At 40.4% G+C, this 12119-nt stretch overlaps 1 protein-coding gene and 1 non-coding gene across 2 annotated transcripts in view; one reads left to right on the top strand and one right to left on the bottom strand.

The window, feature by feature from the left end:
* The window catches only part of LOC103178088 (spermatogenesis-associated protein 6), a 37903-nt gene that overhangs the window by 23459 nt on the left and 2325 nt on the right, over nt 1-12119 (top strand). Inside the window, exons 8-12 of the mRNA XM_007892604.2 lie at nt 3020-3134; nt 3953-3984; nt 5724-5893; nt 6632-6731; nt 8269-8346. Of these exons, the coding sequence (XP_007890795.1) occupies nt 3020-3134; nt 3953-3984; nt 5724-5893; nt 6632-6731; nt 8269-8340 (489 nt within the window). The 3' untranslated portion in view covers nt 8341-8346. The remainder of the gene's footprint in view (nt 1-3019; nt 3135-3952; nt 3985-5723; nt 5894-6631; nt 6732-8268; nt 8347-12119) is intronic.
* Nucleotides 1604-1675, bottom strand: trnae-uuc. The gene has a single exon. It is a non-coding gene; the product is annotated as a tRNA-Glu (tRNA).

Genomic DNA, 12119 nt, shown 5'->3' with positions numbered 1-12119 from the left:
ACTTTTATTTAAAGAAAGGAAGCCTAGGATAACCCACTTCTCATCTGGCTTCCCTCCTCTGCCCATAAATGCTCAAATTACTATTAAGACAACAACATGTTTTACTTTCTTGAGCTGGAGTAAAGCCTCAATTTGCTCCAATACAAGATCCAAATCATTCATGAACTTTATGAGTTTAGCGACATTGTTGTAATGAGAGTAAAACTGCTGTTGCATTCTGCTTTGCTTAGACAATAAGTATGTAACATTCTTATGCCATGAAAGTGAATTTATGAACTATAGATTATAACTCCAGTATTAGCTATTTGGTGCCTCCTTGAAAGGGTTTGAAAGGCAATGATGTATAATAGAGTTGCAAGTCAGGCCTTGAGGAAAAGGGTGTCTGCCAGGCTGCTCAATTGAGGTGCACGTCACTGATGGACCAGATTGTCAGGTGAGGCTTAAAATGGTCTTGTTGACATGGGAGTAAGCTGAATGACTTTCTAATGGTGATTTTTCTTTTTTCCTATTATCCAGTAAGAAAGTTGTTCAATAGAAATCGCTGACTAGCCACAAGTGTGGCTACAGCGACACAGTTTTAGCCGTATGTGCTAATTTTAGTACAAAACGCCTTACACACACTCACACAATACAGGTAAATACATACATACTTCACATGAATGTTTACATGTATTATGTTAACAAACATCTACCACCATTCAATGAAAAACTTTGCAGCCTCTCTTTCACCAAATTGATAGGCTTCTATTCCTTTAACCTGTAACCAGAGTGAAAACACCAGATTTTAGCAGCAGTATTGTTTGGAGAGGGGAGCTGTTTATCATGGTCAGCTTGACCAATTGAAATAACCATTCCAGACCAGCAGAAAAAATCAAGCCAGGCCACTAACAAACAGCTTCAACAGGGCAAGTCATGGCAAAGAGCGAGCCGCATCCAACTCGCGTTCTGGATGGAGAGCAAGGGCGGGTCTTCTCTTTCTTTTGTGAGACACACCAGACTAGCGTTTTCATCTGTATTACACAGCGTTTTAGCAGATAACCAGTAAGCAGTAAACAAAGAAGAAACAAGAACCCACAAGGATCAAAACCACTCCCATGCTGCTTTTTGTCTTACCTTTTTAACAGCAAACAAAAAGGTCACAGTACACAGGCATACACTATGCGAATATGAATACTGAGATCACATGCCTAATGACAGTGTCTACTACTCATTTTTTTATTTACTAATAAAAAATGCAATTTAGCTAAATCTGGATTCCCAATTTGCCACACGTGGCTGATACCAAATGTCCTGCAGTAAGATAAAATAAAAGAGTGCACGTTCCATTCCAACAATCTATCTCTGGAATTTCCATGTGTAGGTAATAATAATAATAATCCTTGCATTTGATATAGTGCTTTTCACGTTTTCTAGACATCTCAAAGCGCTTCACAGAATATGCTGTAAAGTGAATAGACCGCATATTTGTGGGCGAAACGCGGCAGCCAATTGCGCACAGCAGTGTCCCACAAACAGGCGTGGATTGAAAATGACCAATTTATTATTGTTTTGCTTTGGAGGGACTATTATCAGGCGTGTGGAGTAAGGAAACTTGTCCAAGGTTTCGCCCTGCCGGGAATTGAACCCAGGTGTCTCGCTTGAAAGGCGAGTGTTCTAACCACTGAGCTACAGGACTCCACAGTCCTTTAGGATGCATGGGTTTCTCAGTTTGGTTTGGATACTCTTAAGCATGTTGACACATGAGCCAAAAAAGATAAAATAATGTTCTACAAAAATAATTTATTTTTATTTAATTGGGCTTTTAAAATTTGTGAGAGGAACTGGGTGCTGCAGTGTTTCTTTACCTCAGTAACTAGGTTCAAATTCAGTTCAGACCTCTTTGAAAGAAGCCTGTTTTTCTGCCAACAGGAAGGTTCAAAGTAGTGAGTTAGGCAATTTGGAAACCCCTTTCTAGTGAGCTAGAACAGAGGTTGCTCATAATTTAATAGTAATTGGTAGAGTGTTAGCCTGGCTCAGCATTATCGCCTCTGAGCCAGAAGGTTGTCACTTCAAGTCCCATTGTCAAGACTTTGAAGTCATGGTCTAGAATCACACTTTAATACTTTGCTGAGTGAGCGATGCATTGGCAGAGGTGCTGTACTTCAGATAAAACATTCAAACTAAGGTTGTTTTTTTGCTTGTCCACGTGGACATTAAATATCCCATGGCACTATTTGAAAAGAGAAGGAAGTTTCTCCCAATGCGCTAGCCAACAATCCCCTAGATAAATTTGGTTCTGCTTTCATGGCTGTTTAGGGGACATATTGTTCTGCACAAATTGGCTGCTGAATTGTCCACAAAATACAGTTGCTACATTTTACAGTAGTTCCTGAGAAGCACTTTGAGACATCCTCCTGATATGAATTGTGGCATATCAATGATATATCAAGGACCTCAATTTAACACTCATCCAAAAAATGGAACCTGTGATTATACAATTCTTCCCCAGCATTGCGCTGCTCTCAGCTTAGATCGCAACACAGAAAATGAACGCATAACTTTCTAACCCAAAGGGAAAAGTGAGTCCTGTAACTCAGTGGTTAGAGCACTCGCCTCGCAAGCGAGAGACTTGGGTTTGATTCCTGGCAGGATGAAACATTGGGCAAGTTTCCTTACTTCACATGCCTCTGTTTACTCAGCATTAAGTAGGAAGCCAGTTGTTAGTCACTTTTCCGGGGGTAATAACTCCTTCCAAAAGAAAAAGAAGAAATTGGTCACTCAATACACTGCTGTGCGCAATTGGCTACCGCGTTTCACCCACACAAAAAATATACAATTCACTTTACAGTATATTCTGTGAAGCGTTTTGAGGCATCTCAAAGACGTGATAAGGCACTATATCAAATGCAAGGATTATTATTATTAACCAACATTCTTGGCTCACATCGTTACACTGCATCGCCAAGGTGAAAGGTGTTGGTAAAGTTATAATATGAAGATGGCATCAATTAATTACAAAGAAGTTTTCCTTCTTTGCCAGAGTGACAAATCTGCGTCAGAGAAGAGGTGTCATTCAGGACTATCATCTTCCTCTTCTTTTGAAAAAAGGCCGAAGGCTCGGTCAAGACCGTCTTCTCCTTCATGTCGCAATCACGGTAAGATACTAACTGGTTCTCTTTATAATTATAAATAATCTAAAAAGTTAAACCATGTATTTAATAGCTGTATTTGTAGCTCAGTATTTCTTAAATCAATAGAAACAACATTATTTGTTGTACACCACGTGATAAAGAAAAAGTACTAAATCCTAAAGTTAACATTAGATTATTATATACTAAACAGTTCTTGCACTACTTATGACTAAGATCTCTATTAATCTTCTGTCTGGGAGTGATATTAATGAAGTCTTCGAGGCAGGATAAGTTTATCGAAAAAAATCTACCCCTTCAAAATTATTCTTAATTGTTAGAAGCGTGATTGTGAGAAAGCCTGGAATCACTGGTAGAGCAACCTAGACTCCAATAGGCACCATCATAAACTTTGGAACTGAATTTAAAACCTCTAATACATTTAGGGATCATCTAAAATCCTCTGATGATGCTAGATTATTACCTGTTCAATATATTATCTTAATCATATCTAGCCTTCCCTCCTCCGTTGTATGGTAGAACTTGGTAGCGTCTCAATGATGCCTCCTGCAGCAAAGAGTGCAGGGAATGAGGTGGGCTGAGGCAGTCACCTGACCACAAAAGACATGATAAGGCAAACATATCTTAAAGGATTAGTGTCATTAGTTGACTTACCCATATTGAATAATGGCAATATCTTAATTATTTGAAATTGCTATTTTAGACCCTGATGTGTTCAGTGTTCTTTCTGTTTTATTTCATAAGTGATTGCAAATCAAGCAATAATCACTTTGTAAGATAAAAGTCAGTATTTGTACTGTACTCTTTTTCTTTTATTTGTGTAGATTTTTGCAGATCACTATTTAGCCCAGACAAGGTAAGAACAACTTAAATCAAATATATTATCTTCTAATTTCATTGTGCCTGCATAAGAAGGTAGGACAAAAGTTATAGTTCAAAAATGTTACGTTTCAAGTTGTTTATTCATATGTGAAATACCATCAGACTGAATGGATAACTTTACTAGAATTTCAGGTGTAGCAATTTTTCTTGGAATTTGTAACATTATTCTGAAAGGCCTCAGTATAACATTTTATCCAAAAGATATCACCCTCAACAGTTCAGCACTCTCCCAGTACCAGACCTATACTATGAAGTAAAACTCCATGGGGGGTTGAATACAAAACATTCAAATATGAATTACATACACAGTTGCCAATAGCGTGAAAAGTGGGAAGTGAAGCTGACGTTGCAACTGAGAACCTCCCCACCCAGTCTGTGATATACCCATACATAAGCCAACCCTCTACTGTCTACCCCATATTGTGGCTATGTATCAATATTACATATTCAAAAGTACTTGTTTGGATTGCATTGTGCAGCCATTTGATAACATTTGCTCAAACTTGTGCTGTCGGTTGTCAAAATCACCAATAGTGACGATTTTCCTGTGGCGGGCCATAAGCGGGGTCTCCTTGGAGATGAGCTGTCCAACTTCCCATTTTGTTCCTATAAACCTGCCAGCCAAAGTACTAATGGATAGTGTCGTCCTGGCTGGACAAGAGATGGATTGTTTGCCAAACAGTGCTCACAATGGCAAGTTATGTGGTTTTAGTTGGTTAAACTCTACAGTCCTGTTACTCTCCTGTATTTTTCTTACAGTTAACTTTATTTTCTGTTGCAGATGAGTTGAGTGTAACAATGTCTGACTTTTTCCCCGAACTTTTACAGTTGAACATACAGCAGGGGGCATTGTGATTGTAAAACACTGTTCATAAATAATTGCAAATGTGCCGAGAATTATATTGTTCTGTACCGCAATATTTGCTCTTTATAAAGTGCATTTTATAACATGAGCTCACAATGAGCATTAAGGCTATAAAATAATCAAGCAAAGGTGATCAATAAACAAAGGCATACTGCAGTATATTAACTTGATAGGTACAGTACACTCTGTTTATGTCACTTTAACAAAAATAGAACAGAGCATGTAGTACTCATATTACCCTGCTGTAACATAAAGTGACTATATTTTGTCTGTTTTTCAAGTTTAATCCCTTTGCCACAATAAAACATCCTTTTACTCAAGCAATTTTCAGAACACACAGTAATTGTAACCTCCTAAAACATTTTTCTCAGTACTGACGTTTGCGCTTAACATAAGGTTTAGATGTACAATCAACACTTTCAACATTTTATTCTTGCTCTTGATTTAGTTCACATTTGTGTACTTAAAAAGGATACTACAATCAGTACTAAACAGTGATTGTTGTGTACATCACAGAAGGAGTATTCTACTAAATTACCATCTTGTAGCACAGCTGGCTATTCAAAAAATTTGCAAAAAATACAAGTTTGAAAGGGTGTCAGATAGACGCATATTACTTCTGTACTAGTAGAGCTGCTAAGCCATTGAAACAAATTAAATTTGTTATATTTCAGTCGAGAGATTATTAACTTGGATAGAATTTTATAGGTTTTTTCACATTCGCTCCAGGGAAAGAATCCTACATAATCTAATGGGGAAGTGTAGATAAACATGATCTCTCAGGGTAGATTTTATTTTCCTTTTTCAAATTAAGTAATTTAATGACCAGATACTTTGGCATCCTGTAGAGCAAAGAATCTGACCCCTACGATGAATTTAATGATGATACATCGGAGCTTAAGAGTTACCCAATCAGTCCCAGCCTTAGGCAGTCTTCGAGCGAAATGTGTGAATTTCCAAATCATTCCGCTCCACAGAGAAGATCATCCAACCTGCTTTCCAATAGCACATCTCAGAGGTACCATTTAGTCTGATTATTTCTGTAGCGAAGTAGTTCCTTTCGTTAAAATTTGAAATGACATGTGTGGTGTAGGCACTTTTCACCTCTATTACACAGTACTACTATATTAAGTTAAACAACAAAGTGTACAGCAACAGCCAAAGGCACCATATACAGCTTCACATCTTGGACTATAGAGCAAATGTTGCTGCTACTGAAAATGTGACACACAAACACTTAAATGATAAAACACTGTTTGAAGTTAAATTTATTCACATACATTTCAATAATTATGCTTTCTTTAGTTAATATTTCCAAAAGCCAAACATTTTGATTTACAACCTTTTTATTGTATAAAAAATAATAATAATAATTGGGTCACTCAACTTCACCTGTTTCTGGGACACAGCTGTGTGCAATTGGCTGTCGCATTTCGCCCACAAAATATACAGTCAGTTCATTTGACAGTATATTCTGTGAAGCGCTTTGAGACGTCTCAAAGACGTGATAAGTCCCAATATCAAATGCAAGGATTATTATTATTGTTGTTTTTGTAGTTCATGTACTGTGTGTAATTCATATGCCGTTTTGATATGAGTGATTTCTTGTTGTGAACCCCATGTTGCCCTCATTTTATCTTCTAGGTGATATTCATTCATTCAGCAATTATAAAGCAGGCTCATCATGATCAAATTTAATGATTCATTTATTTCAGAAATGTTACTGTATCTCAGAGTTCTTTGTTCTGTTATACAGTTGTCCTTTCGATCCAGTGAGAAATTCTGCCTGGGAGAGAATTCATGAGAGAGTTCAAAATCTTCTGGCAAACATTGATGCACAGGAAATGGCTTCAGGGGTGGGTATCTGCAACATGGCAATTCAGCACAGTGCTATGCAAAGTATATTTCACTGTATATTTACATCACTAGGACGCCTCAGAATCTTGAGTATAAGATTTATGTCAAAATATGCAAAGAATGGCATAGAGCAAATAAAACAATTAGATTGCAGAATTAGATTTTTCAGTTAGCTAAAAAAAACAGTAGCCTTTGAAATTGACTTTTAGCAAACTGAGACTCAATATTTTTGAAGCCTGATAACAGGTTAGTAAAATTCTTTATGCTTCTAATCACTTGATAGATAAAAGTAATATTGAACTCAATACAGTATAAACATGGAAGGGAACTTAAGATGAGGAGGTGTCTAAATTGAAATATTTTCAAAATTGTTTTAAGCGCTCTGAGACGCTACCCCAAGTAAATGTACTGTATAAATGCAAGTTGTTCTAATACAGTGCCAACCTCTGTAGCTTTTTTGCCTCTGAATCAGAAGGCTGGGTTAAAGCCTCACATCAGGGCTTTGAGCTCATGATCCAAGCTGACAATAAAATGCAATGCTTGGGGAGTACTATCTGCCAATAAAGATGGACGTTAAAGATCATGGCATTATTCAAAAAGAGAAGGATGCTTTTTTCCCAGGTCCTGGCCAAAAATCTTCTGATAAGTGATCATAAATTTCATGGCTGTTTGTGGGACATTGCTGTACACAAGTTGGCTGCCATATTTGCCTACACATACACAGTCAAGACACTGAAGTGATCTGAAATGTTTTAACATGATTGGTTGATAATGTAAAATGAAAGGAGTATAGTATTATTCCACTTTTCAATGTTTCTCTTTTTGAAGTATTGATCTAATTCCCTTTCAAAAGAGTTTATGGACTTGTGCTTCAATAATGAGAAAGCCTAGGGGTGGATCAATGGGTTAGTGCACTGACCTTTCATCTCTGGGACTGTGATTTAAATCCCATCCAGACTATTGTAATGAAAGTGCCCGTCTTTTTGTGAGTTTGGGAGCATCAACTTGTTATGAGTTGGCATTATTGAACCAACTCACTAAACTGCCTGTTACTTGGGGATCTCACTCTGCAAAGCTAGTACAGGGAAATAGAAAATGTCACACTGGTGTAATTGCCTAGGCGCTGCTTCTCAAAGGTGCTGCTACTCTGATTCAGGAGATTCGCCCCATTGCCATACCTGTAGGAAGAATGCTTAAAGATGACACTGGGTGCATGAAATGATAGCTATGTTAATTTTCTAGCACTAACAGCCTTCACCTTGAATACAATACCTTAAATTGTTTGAGCACAAGAAAAATTAAAATAAGTGGGTTTATTTGGCCATTTCGCACACAAAATAATGACAGTATTTTCATCACAGACATAGAAGATAGTGATTGAAACAATGAATTCTCTGATTATTATTATTTTACCTAGATAATGTAATACTAACCTGTGTGAAGGGTGCCTTTTAAATGCATATGTTGTGGTGGTGGTCAGTAATACGATGCAAGGAAGAATTTCACTAACGTTTCTGAACTGTCTTTGGCCTTCAGAGGAATGTTAATTTCACTGGATGTTCTGCAGCTAGCAATTCATGTGAGAGGAAAAGCTCAACATGCTACTAAGCACAGGTATACTTCTTCTCACTTTTACCTCAGGATGCAATTTCACTATGTAATCAGAAATAAATACAGAAAAGCTATGCCATTGAATAACACTGGTGGGGTAATTTTCTGACTCTCAGACAATAAGATACTTTAGATAGTTATGTCATGGTAATGATTCTCATATTGCCAGCCTCAATTTCTGGGAATTGCAAAATGCAGAATCATAATACCAGTAGTAAATTAAGAATGCAATTGGTACACATCCTGCAGGGTACTGTTAAGAAGACAATAACATTTAGATCACATATATCTATTTCCCCCTCTTCTAATCCATGCACCAGAAATGAGCTCTGGAAGAAATTGTCTAGTAGTTCTGCAAAATCTACACAAACCTCAAAAGGATAAGGCAAGAGGCTTATAATCCAGTTTTAAACCACGTAACAGCAGATAGAATAAGGAAATATTAACTTCCTTTATAAATGGAACTGGAGGTAAATGGCCTGCCTTCTGGGCTGCAAATTTCTGTGTGGTTTACCTTCAGAAGCAATTCTGGCTAAAGTGCGAAAACAACAACAAGATTACATTCGTATAAGCGCCTTTCACGTCGGGAGGACGTCCCAAAACACTTGAGTTATCAGGGAACATCAAATATCTGACCATTATAGGCAAACTTACTGTTGCTAGAGTACAGATTTGCACTTGTGGAACTTGTCATCATCTTGTGGAGTCCTGTAGGTTAGTGGTTAGAGCACTCGCCTCAGCGATTCCCGGGCAGGGCAAAACATTAGTCAAGTTTCCTTACTCCATATGCCTCTGTTTCCCCAGCAGTAAATAGGAAAACGGTTGTTAGTCAATTGGCAATCGCTTTTCTGAGCGTAATAACCATTTCCAAAAAAAATGTCGTCACTCAATTGACAACTGTTTGTGGGACACTGCTTTGCGTAAATGGCTGCCAGAAAATTTACCGTCACTACATGAAACCAACCAACCACCTGCTCCCTCGACCCTATCCCTACCTATTTCCTTACCTTCCAGCTCCACCTCCTTGCCCCTCTATTCACAGACATCATAAACCTCTCCCTGTCCACTGGTACCATTCCCACACTTGTAAAAGCAGCCGTCATCACTCCTATCATTAAAAACCCTCCCTGGACCCATTCCTGCTCTCAAACTCCCCATCTCCAACCTCCCTTTCCTCTACAAGGTCCTGGAACGAGTTGTTATTTTCCAGCTTCGTTCCTTCCTCTCCCGCCACTCCCTTCACGAACCCCTCCAATCTGGTTTCCGTGCCGCCCACAGCACAGAAACAGCCCTGGTCAAAGTGACAAATGACATTCTGTCTATACATGACCAGGGCTCCCTCTGCCTCCTTGTCCACCTTGACATCTCTGTTGCCTCCGACATCATTGACCACTCTATCCTCATCCACCGCCTCTCCTCTCACTTCAACCTTCACAGTTCTGTCCTTCAATGGTTTAGATTATAGCTCTCACACCACCTCCACTTCATCTCCACAAACGGATTGACCTCTAGCCCCCGCACCATCTCGTGCGGTGTTCCTCAGGGCTCTGTCCTTAGTCCTCTCATCTTCAACATCTATGTGCTCCCTCTTGGTGACATCATCCGCAGACATGGGGTCAACTTCCACATGCATATGGATGCTACCCAACTGTACCTCTCTGCCTCCACCCTTGACTCCAGGATCACTGCTGTCCTGACTGAATGTCTGTCAGACATCAAGTCCTGGATGAGAGCTAACTTTCGTCAGTTGAACATCAATAAGACCTAGGCTCTCCTGACTGGCTCCCTTCAGCACTTCCACACCTCAGGCGCTGACAGCATCACCATCCATGGATGCAAACTCCACCTTGCTAAGCCAATCCAGAACCTCGGGGTCTTGTTTGACCCACAACTATCCTTTCTACCCCACATCCATGCCATGACCTGCTCTGCCTTCCCCCACCTCGCCCGGCTCCACCAGCATCTCACACCACAGGCCGCTGAAACCCGAATACATTAATTCATAACATCGAGGCTTGACTATACAAACTCCTTGCTTGTCGGCCTCCCAACTCCTCCCGTCATAGACTGTAGATTATCCAGAACTCTGCAGCCCCCGTCCTCTCCCGCACCAGGCTCCATGACCCTATCATGCCCATCCTCGCCCGACTCCACTGGCTTCCCATCACACAGAGGGTACAGTTCAAGATTCTGGTCCTCATCTTCAAAGCCCTTCATGGCCTTGCTCCCCCCTACTTCTCGACCTCCTAACTCCCTACTATCCTGTCTGCTCCCTCCACTCAGCAGGCTCCGGCCTCGTTCACATCCGCCACCTCACTCACCCCACTATTGGCAAGCAGGCCGTCTGCCACTCTACCCCCATTCTCTGGAACTCCATCTCACAGTCCCTCCGCCTCACCCCCTCCCTTGTCTCGTTCAAGATCCATCTCAAGGCCCTCTTCTTCGACCGTGTTTTCAATCTCCCTGCTTCCCCCCCGGCCTCCACACTCCTCAACAACAACAACAACAACAAGATTCCATTTATAAAGCGCCTTTCACGTCAGGAGGACGTCCTCAATCCCGACCCCCAGCTTGGACCTGAAACACTGACTGTCCAGAGCCTTGGGAGGTCCTCCCGATGTGAAAGGTGTTATACAAATGTAATTTTGTTGTTGTTATTATTGTTGTACACTTCACAGTATATTCTGTGATAAAGCGCTATATCAAATACAAAGATTATTATCTGTACTGTTCTTGGGTACCAACTTCATGATTTTCCACATATTGTAACAAATAACTTACATAGGACTATACAGGACCAGAAAAGTCCTCTCTCCAATGCCAAGATTTCCCTACTGTAGGTCTGGCCACTAGAATTGTGCACAGCACTCCAGTATAAAATCCATTCTGTCCAAGATAAAAAACCTGACAAGATTCAACATACAAGGTTGGACTACCTGATGTGACCAGAAGTAATCTTCAACTGTAGCCATGTGAAAAGATTATGTAACCTTAACTATTGCTATTTATTATATTACATACAATTTAATTTACCAACTAATTTACACCTCTCTCTCCTCTCCCCCCACTCCGTACTTGAGCCCCTTCAGTCCAGCTTCCGCTCTGCCGACAGCACCGAGACAGCGCTCGATAAAGTCACAAATGACGACCTCTCTCTCTCGCTGTGACCAGGGCTCCCGCTGGACCTTTCCACTGCTTCGACACAGTTCATCATGCCGTCCTCTTTCATCCACTTTAGTGGGACCGCACTCCAGGTTCAAGTCCTCCTTCACCCACCACCATCACTCTATCTCTGCAAATGTTTTTTCTTTTCCCCCCACCAACCAGATTACCATCCTTGGCCCCCTTCTTTTCCACATTTACATGCTTCCTCTTGGTGATGTCATCTTCCGACATGGATCAAATTCCACAAGTATGTGGACAACACCCAAATCTACTTCTCCAGTGGCAATCCCACATTTTCCATTCTTGTTTGTCAGACATCAATGCCTGAACGTTTTGCACCTGCATTTGACAAGACAGAAACCATACTCCTTGGCTCCTGTCTACGTCTCTTCACCTGTGGCTCCGACTTCCTTAACCTCCCCTACCTATCCCTCAAACTACCTCAACCAGTGCGCAACCTTGGCGTCAGTATTGATCCCCAATCTGTCCTTCCTTCCCCACATCCAGTCCCTGACCAGGCCCGCATTCTTCTACCTCCACCAAATGCCACTTCTGGCCATACCTCACACCCAATGCAGCTGAAACCCTTATCCAGACATCTACCCACCACA

Source organism: Callorhinchus milii, unplaced genomic scaffold (assembly GCF_018977255.1).
Source record: "Callorhinchus milii isolate IMCB2004 unplaced genomic scaffold, IMCB_Cmil_1.0 Scaffold1, whole genome shotgun sequence".
Taxonomy (NCBI): domain Eukaryota; kingdom Metazoa; phylum Chordata; class Chondrichthyes; order Chimaeriformes; family Callorhinchidae; genus Callorhinchus; species Callorhinchus milii.
This window is presented reverse-complemented; position numbering and strand designations above follow the sequence as displayed.